The 9,988-nt window shown below is 31.5% G+C and overlaps 1 protein-coding gene across 1 annotated transcript; it reads left to right on the top strand.

Annotated features, from left to right (window-relative positions):
- Positions 1–4,481: 4,481 nt before the first annotated feature.
- On the top strand, positions 4,482–9,677 carry LOC148285141 (large ribosomal subunit protein mL62). Its single transcript, XM_088229712.1, has 4 exons — positions 4,482–4,846; positions 4,935–5,123; positions 8,229–8,398; positions 9,326–9,677. The coding sequence occupies exons 1-4, from the start codon at positions 4,691–4,693 to the stop codon at positions 9,417–9,419; spliced, it is 609 nt and encodes a 202-aa protein (XP_088085838.1). The 5' UTR covers positions 4,482–4,690; the 3' UTR covers positions 9,420–9,677.
- The last annotated feature ends 311 nt before the right edge of the window (positions 9,678–9,988 follow it).

Below are 9,988 nucleotides of genomic sequence, written 5' to 3'. Positions count from 1 at the left end.
ATAGGTACCTTGATACTTCTTTGTGGTAAAACGTGAAATAATATTTTTTCAAATAAATAATTCTTTTTGAAAATGTCAAACTCTACGCTACTTACCGACAGTGGTGCATTCTGTGTAAGAGTTTGTTTTTCAAAAATGTCTCAAATGTCAGTTTAAATTATTAAAGCATTTCTAAAAATCAATTAAAAATAAGTTGATATGTAGAATTTAAGAAATTGTAAGGAAATTAATCAATTCAGTATCCGTTAAAAATAATTGTTGTTTGTAAACGTAAAAGCTTAAACTTTTTATCATACGAAAAAACAACATGATCCAAATTTTTCAAAATATGCATTTCAGTAGAATGCAATCCTGGAAAATCAATGAAAACACATATATGCTTGTAACTTTTTTCTACTCAACATATTGAAGATGTTATTGTTTGTAAATCTTGCGAACATGAATTAGAAAATTTTGCGAAAAACCGCACGTAAATCTGTCGGACCATTTTCGAGTTTTTGTGAGACACAACACGGCGATTCATTTTTATATATATAGATAGATAGATTTCGATAATTTTTTACGTTTTTTAAAGTAATTGCGTTTTTATGATATATCAAAATACTTTAACTAAAAGGGCGATTCCTTTTAGTCGCTTGCTCTAAGAGCAGTCGTGGTCGCGTCAACAGGGGGAAAGTACGTCGTTAGGATCCGCCTCCATCCATTTCTGTCTTCAGAGCTTCTGGAGGCCCCCTGAAGATAAACGCCCGTCGCTTTTCTCACCAAGTCTGTCCATCTGATAATCATCAACCATGTTATAAAGTGAGTTGTGGTAGAGCGGGGCTCAAACGTCAGTCCTTGATCTTAAGTCCACGACATTACCGCGCGACGGCAAACTATCTCAAACGGTTGTGGTTCTGTGATTAGTAATTAAGGAAAGATTATCAATTTAGCGCTTGTGCCAGTTCAGAGACTATAAAATATGAAAATCAAAAACCACCCGTGTAAATAAATATTCGACGTCATTTGCTGGGAATCGAAATTGAGACCTCATGCATAGTGAACACAGGCAGGCTCATCAAAATTAACTAGTTTAAGTGAGTAATTTTAGCATCTTACATTGCAATGAATTCATAGTGAATTCGTGATGCTAATGCTAATTACTTCACCAACCAACACACGGCAGTGAGTTGCTGCGGACCGTGTCATCTTAGCCTACTTCTACCACGGGGTCTATGATCCCAGTACTGTTCACTATTCACGCTGTATGGACAAAACAGGGACGTGCGGTGGCTTTTCAGATTAAGAAGGAATACACGAAACTGCATAATGCAGGAATACCTAGTGTTGCAATCAAACTGATAGCGGTAGGTGAAAACCAGTCGAGAGGTTCTCTGATCTGCAGATTTGCAAATAAGTATGTAATCAAAACTGCCAGTGCCTAGCGGCGTACACTTGTAGGTATTGAATAAAGTGGAGAAAACATCGATAAAATAATGACTTTTCTACCACAAACCGCATACTGCATCGCAGAAGCTAAAGCGTTCTAAGCGGTGCTCATTTGCAAATCTTTATACCGAAATAACTATTTTCATACAGTATAGCTATATTATGTATATTTATTCAATTAAACAATATTTGGGTTCTGATGTAATAACTTATATTTATATACAAGTTATTAATTTAAAAATACTTGGTACACTTCCACTTATGTATTTGACCAATTAGCGCTTTCACCCACTAATGGGCATCTTCAGACTTTCAGAAGACTGTTTTGTCTAATTTTTGTTTTTCTTATAAGCTTCCTTGTGGGGGTTTTTGAGGCTCTTTTACAGATATGGCTTGTATAAAATAAACTGTTTTGTTATTATTTCGACGGATTCATTTCAAACAATGATATTGTAATCAAACCCCTTCTCATCAAACATATTTCATTAGAATTAACCGGATTATGATTCTGAAGTACTATCACGGTCCGGGGTTCGAACCTCACTCTTCACACTACAAAATCTTGATTCTTATTTTCTAAAATGGTTAGTATTACTAGTTGAAAATGATCCGATAAAATAAATATTTTGGCAAATAATAAGAACGCATTATTACGTTCCGCCCCTGGGTCGTAATTTAATTTCTGTCAAAATTTTAATCCATTAAGGGTATGCCAAACAAAACAATGCTAATGGTTAATTGTTTTGTAGTATTCGTGATTTAGCAAACGAAACATAATCCAATCTCGTAGAAGTTTACCATAAGTCTTTAAATCTATTAAGTTTGAACTTTTTAATTAACATGTAATATTAGCCATGGGTAGACAAAGCAATGACTTTCACACTTCGTGTGTGTTCTTTGTTATTACTAAAGTACCTACATATTTCTAATTATTTATTAGCATTTTAGACGAGAGTTTCTGATTGATTTCTTACTGATTTATTCACACCATGATATTGCAAATTTTATAATGATTTATTTATTGATTTGCATCTATTTGAATTATTTATTTTTATTCTTAAAGATATGGAAATTGAAATCATATGTTTGAAGATTTTTTAATTAGTTAACTTTCGTACGGTTATAGGTAGCACGCTATATCTACATGTTAGCATGCATGAGATTCTGGGAGCGATTTCCGTGATAACTTTACATTATTAATGCATTTTTATAATTTAAAAAATATCTGCCTTTTTTATAGTTTACTCGAATTTATTATTTTTATCATCATCATCATCATTCCCTTTCCGCATATATGGAATAACTCGTAAAAGAGATTTACAAAAACGAATTATTATTACTATGGGTAATTAAATCGTATATATGGCTATTTTTATAAAAATCACATGTTGGTCGCTGCTAAATAAGTATCCCAACACGTCTTGCAGCTACATAGCGCAGGAACGGTTGGGATTCTAGTTCCTTGTTTGCAATTGGGATATAATTATATTTTTTGTTGTTTTTTATGTTATTTTAAAATAATATATTTCATATAATGTGTTACATTATTTTTATGTTTTATTTAATTTAATTTTTATGATTTTTATGTTTTATGATTAAGTATTTTTGTATTATTTAATTTAGTCATCATCATTCCCTTTCCGCACCTAATGGTGCATTGGGCACTGCATTGATATACCAATCGCAGTGTATCTTAATCATTTTATTGTTATATGAAGGTAAGATGATCAGTCTTACGCTTGAGGTACCAGTCCAGGGACTATGACATATTCTAGTGTAAAAACACCTTTTTAAATAAATGTTTCAGGTCAACCATGTCGGGAATCGAACCCGAGACCTCTTGCATGGCAGGCAAACGCGCTGACCACTGCACCACGAGGAATTCTTTTTATAGTTTACACAAATTTCGCTAATTATAAAACGATAGTTAAAAGAGTAATTAGGAACTTACGTTATATGGAATGACTCGTAAAAGAGATTTTTAAAAACCAATTATTATTACTATGGGTAATTAATCGTAAATATGGCTATTTTTATAAAAATCAGCTGTAGGTCGCTGCAGAATAAGTATCCCAACACGTCTTGCAGCTACATAGCGCGTGAACGGTTAGGATTCTAGTTCCTTATTTGCAATTAGAATATAATAATATTTTTTGTTGTTTTTTATGTTATTTTCATTAAACTGTTTTGTTGTAATTATTCTTTAAAATAATATATCTCATATTATGTGTTACATTATTTTTATGTTTTATTTAATTTTATTTTTATTCTTTTTATGTTTTCTCATTATGTATTTTTGTATTATTTAATTTAGTCATCATCATTCCCTTTCGGCACCTAATTTTTTCATTTCATTTTTCATTTTCATTTTTTTTGCACCACAACAGGCCAGGAGGCCCAATTACAGTTGTGAATTACATTACAGAACAACCAGGCTTGAGAAAAATCACATTTTTAATTTTTGTGTTCTCACCGAGAATCGAACCCGGAACCTTCCATGCGTGAGTCAAGCGTCTTGACCACTACACCACGGAGGCCGCCATTGGTGCATGGTGCATTGGGCACTACATTGGAACACCAATCGCAGTGTATCTTGATCTTTTTTTTTTACATAATGGATTATTTTTGATTGATTTTTTACATAAGATTATCAGTCTTACGCTTTAGGTACCAGTCCAGGGACTATGAAATATTCTAGTGTACAAACACATTTTTAAATGAATATTTCGTGTCAACCATGTCAAGAATCGAATCCGAAATATCTTGCATGGTAGGTACATGCGCTGACCATTAGACAAGGTGTGAAATTAAAATATATACAGTTATATTATTTTTGAAATATAATAAATATTGTAAAAATTATTAAAATTGTTTTTTTTTTAGATATGTATATTTATATGTTAATTTGATTTTTATATAAAATAAGTACCTGTATTGCGATGGAAAAATAAAGTAGTATTTTTGTTCACCTTGTCAGTGTTAATTTTTAGATGCAAAAATAAAAATAATACAAAAAAGTTTGATAATAGACAATACGATAATCTGACGTGGTTAGTATGAATCTATGGTAATCTCAGAAATGTTATGGAATTATATTTTATTTTTCATTGTCTTTGATATTATAGTCAGTTTGACAGCTATCTGTCGGTCGATTTCAGAATTTCAGATTATTTCTGTATATTTGTGTTATAGGTTATCTAAGCACGGTTAATTTTTCCTGATTTTATGTATTATAACTGTGCACTCATTTAACGCGATCAAAATGAGTCGGTCGTTCATAAAACTTGGGAGAATTCTACTAAATTACTGTACACATGGTCAGGCTTGTGTTTTAGGACGGCCCTATTCTTACAAGAGTGCAATTTCTCTTGAAAACTTGTATCCATCGAGTTCTTTGAAAATTTATACACCGAATTTTGTAAGTAAAACAATCGCCTTAAAAAATTACCTATGTGTGGTTTTATAATCGTTTTAGTAAATATATTGTCTAATTATTATTTTTGTAGGTTCCAACTGATCCCAACGAGAAGTTTTCCGGTTATATTCCAATCGAAAAATTGAGTATCACTTATTCCTGTAGCTCTGGTCCGGGGGGTCAAAATGTAAATAAAGTTCACACTAAAGTGGATCTCAGATTCAAAATTGAAACAGCTGAATGGTTACATCCTTCCATCCGAGAAAACTTAACCCGTATGGTAAGCCTACTTGTGTTATGACATGACCAAGAAAAATAATACTTTATTGGTTTTTGATGTAGTAAAAAAATATGTATTTGTTACATAATTCGAACTAGTAAACTCTTGAATAATCTAAAAGCTCTAATATCATTATATTAATCTAACCAACAAAAGTATAGGAATGCTTGGTTTTGAGAATTATCAAAGATTTCGACGGTTGTCCAAACGGAATAGGCTGCCAGAGGAGGCCATTGCCGACTCGATCAGCCTGAATAACCTGGATTTTGCCCACTATCCAGGGTTTCTTTTTCCATTTTTAGAAAAAAGTCTGATATTAATGTCTTAAACTAAAATGATATTTTGTTTTTATATTAAGTGTTGTTATGTCCTTGTAAAATTATTATTTGGTGCAGGTATCAAGTTAATAAATAATTATGAGCTATCAAAATTTCCAAAAGAGCTAAAAAACTTTCTTATAGAAATCACCAAATAATTACTAGAACATAACAACACTTAACATAAAAACAAAACGTCGTTTTGGTGATTGTGTCCACTCCTTTTTTATTTATTTCAGTTCAAAATATTAATATTGGCTCTGTTTTCTAAAAATTACAACAAAAAAATACCCCCCTTTTGACAGTGAGGCCAAATCTAGTTTATCAGGGCTGATCGAGTCGGCAATGGCCTTCCTTGGTCGCCTATTCCTTTTGGACAACTGTCTGCCTAACACCCTGTATTTCTTTACTTACTTTGCACAATTTGTGGAAACCTGTTATTGGTACTGAGGTTAACTATAAATACATAGAACTGTTAGTTTTTCAAATAAAATAAATTATCCGTATCAACTTCAGGGTGCCTAGGTGAATTGCTAGACAGCTGCCACTATTTTATAGCAACAATTCACGGATAGTGTACACTTGTAATACCGTATTAAATAGACTCCAGGAACTCGGCAATAGTTATTTATTTATTTATGTACGGCATTTCTGCCATTTACATATATGTAGTATAAAGAGTGCTTAAAAATAAAAAAATCGAGTATGAAATAGTAATATACTCGTACTGTACACATTATAAATTACTTGAAATACATATATATATTTTAAAGAAATTATACAATAACAAAATACATTAATCAATCAAATTATAACTATTCCAACCCAATCTTCCGAAGTTGATTTGCTCTTTTTGATAAAAATATGTTCGTCACTTTATTTTTTAAGTTAGGCAGAGATAAACTAAATATATCAAAATATGATGCAAATTCATTCCCGATATTCTGTAATCTAACAATAGGTGAGTTATATTGAGCTACCGTTTGAGAATTTTGACAATAAAATATTGTAGATGTTCTGCTTAACCTAAGTGGTACATAGAATGAAATCAATTTCAGTAGATCAGGGGTATCAAACATTGGTTTTATTATTTTATATAAAGTCGTAAGATCGGTCGATGTTCTTCGTTCTTGCAATTTAGTTAATTTAAGAGAGTCTAAAATTTTGTTATAATTTAATTGATTACTAGAAAAACCCATCTTAAAATTAATACATCTAAGAAACTTATTCTGAATTCTCTCAATAGAATCTGAGAAAGTGATTTGATAAGGTGACCACATTGGAGAATTATAATCTAGTTGGCTATTACCATGTATCGGATATATTTAGTGTAGGATATTGTTCTTATAGAACAAACCTATTGAACGTTTTCAAAGGCGGTGAATGGTAATTAAACCTCTAGTATAATTATTGTATGAAACTGTGCTTTATGATTTTCTTGTTATATTAATTCTTTAAAATATTTTATTAGTGAATTTGATTTTTACATTTATTTTTTAATTGTTTTAAACTTCTACTGAATGTGTTATATAAGTTTTAGGTTTGATTTTTGTTTCTAAATCTTGGGTAAAAAGTATTGTTTACGTTTTTTATGAAACAGTGCTTTATGATTTTCTTGTTTAATCCTTTAAAATATTTTATTATTTAATTTGATTTTTACATTTATTTCAAAATTGTTTTAAACTTCTTTTGAATGTGTTATATAATTTGAAGGTCTGATTTTTGTTTCTAAATCTTGGGTAAAAAGTATTGTATGCGTTAATTAAACCAAATATGTTTAGATTATAATTTTGGTAAAATGCATTTTTGCCGTATATGTTGATAAAAATAAATCATGACGAATAATGAGATAAAAGTATATAAACTATATCGACGGTTAAAAAGCTATGTGACTGATGCATTACTATAGCCAAAATTGAGTTTTACCGCTTTCAGAATTTTAAGCTGCGTTGTGTGAGCCGACACCCATGAATATTGGACTTAAATTTTGGCATTTATATCAAAAACTGATTTATATAAAAAAAAAAAATCATTTAGGTGTACATCAAAATCTGTTTTGATATTTATCCTACATCCTTAATAGTTTAACATAATACCTGTTTTACCTGCATTGTTTTGGAAAAAATTGATTCAAATTAGAAACAAGTTATGCTTATTTTTCATTTGAACACTTTTGCAGTTATACTGGCTATAGCAGCCAAAATCGTGTCTTTTATTAAGGAAATGACAACTATAGCTGTCAATCCAGAACACATCGGTAGTGAAAAGAGGGCTTAAGCTTATGCGAAACTGAAGTAATTATATGGTGGCCACCCACTATTATTGTGTCTCTTTAAAAAACAGCTAGCAACAAAAGTGTTCCAGTATGTTAATTAAATAAGATTGACTTCAAAGCATCAACTACGATCCTATCAGAAGTAAAAAAAAAAATTTTTAAAAGAAGAAAGTTGTGATGTGTGTCCATATCTGTAGATCCTATGAGAAAAAAGTGTCCACTAAGTGAATCCTATAAGAAAAAATTGACCACAAATGTATTCAATTCCTACAAAAATTTACTTCATGGTTCATTATTGGTCATTTAACCTTTTACCGTCGATATAAAATGTAGCATGAAAATGTATCTAAATGCAATATGAAAATATAACAGCAATGTAGTTTAAAAAATTAATATTTACAATTTCCATTTCACCAAGTTAACATTGAATCAATAAATAGTACAGATAGTCCAATCCTTGCTTTATAAGAAATATTAAAAAATTTCATGTGTAAAATTTTTTCTTTTACACAGTATCCCAACAAGATCACCAATGAAGGCTATTTAGTATTAAAATCAGAGCTGACCAGGTCCCAGCAGCTTAATGTAGCAGATTGTATGCGGAAGCTCAGAGACCTCATCAGGAAGGCAACAGATACGGAACCTCGAATCGATCCTGAAACTATTGAGATGATCCGAAGAAGGTAATATTTTTTGTACTAAATACTTTCAGTCCAATGCCAGTCATAAATCTGTTGAAAGTTACTTTTTGATAGAGTATCAATCATCAAACCCCCTATCTGCACCCGATGGTGCAATTGCGGTATTTCTCGATCATCTATGGTGTTTACCCTACCAGAAATCAAACTCGGGACGTCACTCGCAGTAAGCAAACCCGCCAAGACTTATATTCTTATTCTAAAAAATGGATGTCAGTGCTATATAAGCTCCTGATGTCACTGTGACTTGTGTTTATCTATTGTGACGAGTCCCCGTCAATTAGTTCGCTCTCCGAGTCCATGTCTTTAAAGAGCTTGGCTACTGAGTGGAAGGCGAGCATTCTCATATCTATTGCTAAATCACCTCCTCCAAACCCAGGTCCTAAGTATCGGGCATACTTATTTTCACTCGATTCCTTATTCAGGATTTTTACCTGAAAGTTGTCATGGAGTCAAAAACCAAGGTTCAGAATTTGTTTTTTTTTTATGCACAAAATTCTATTCATCCGTCCAGACACAGGGAGCTCGAGGTCCCAGGTTCAATTCCTAGGTAGGCCAACATGAAATATTGATTAAATAGCTGATTCTACACTGCAATGTTTCATGTTCCTCAACTAGCACCTGCAGTGTAATACTGATCACCTTATCTTCAAGACACTGATGATTTATATACACTGCATTTAGTGTAGGTACCAATGCAGTGGTCTACCCGCCATTGGGTGCGGACAGGGGTACGATGATGATGATGATATTCAACGTAATCTAACTAGGAAGTGACAATGGAATGTATGTATGATAGTTAAATCCATTATTTTTTTAACAACCAGCCAACTGGCTATTAAAAATATGTGGATAAAAGTATCACCTCTCTTTCATTTCTAATATATGTATATCATTATCTTCTTTTTTCAGGAAGGAAAAGTCTGCTAGAGAACGTTTGATGATAAAGAGAGCTGCATCGGAGAAACGTAACCTTAAAATGGCCCCAACAATACACGATTTATGATACTTTCAGTAGATTGGTCGAGTAGTTACCAATCTATAACCCAATGGTTATCCGTAGAAACCAAAAACGCTAAACTTTCATTCATAGTATCTACTCGGATAGAGAAATATTTAATGTCCTTCAGAAAATCAATCCATTGTGGTATCTCTTGGAATAGTATATAAAAAAATATTTCAACTGTTAAAATTATTAATTGTAACACTCAAAAGTGTATTATATAATGTTAGCCATTCAATAAATCTAATTCTTTTTCATGAATCTTGTCTTTTACTTAATTTTATTATTGTAGTTAAATTCTCACCAGAGAAGTAAACATACAAGTTAATATGTAAGTGTAAGAATGTATTTAAATTAATGTTTATTGTATTTTTTACCAATGCAGCTGGTTTTTCAAAGAGTATTTGCTTGTTGAAAAAATAGGCTTTTTAATGTGCAAAATGTAATTGTTTTCATTTTGTTATTTTTATTGATTGAATTCTAAAAAAAATGGCAAACGTAAGGGCCTTACTTATAAACTCGGCATAAACTACCACCATCCTTATTCTATCACTATAATAAGGATGGTATTC

The sequence above is a fragment of the Micrasema longulum genome, unplaced genomic scaffold (genome assembly GCF_059751315.1).
Source record: "Micrasema longulum isolate JH-2025_06_02 unplaced genomic scaffold, ASM5975131v1 h1tg000055l, whole genome shotgun sequence".
Classification (NCBI taxonomy): Eukaryota; Metazoa; Arthropoda; class Insecta; order Trichoptera; family Brachycentridae; genus Micrasema; species Micrasema longulum.
This window is presented reverse-complemented; position numbering and strand designations above follow the sequence as displayed.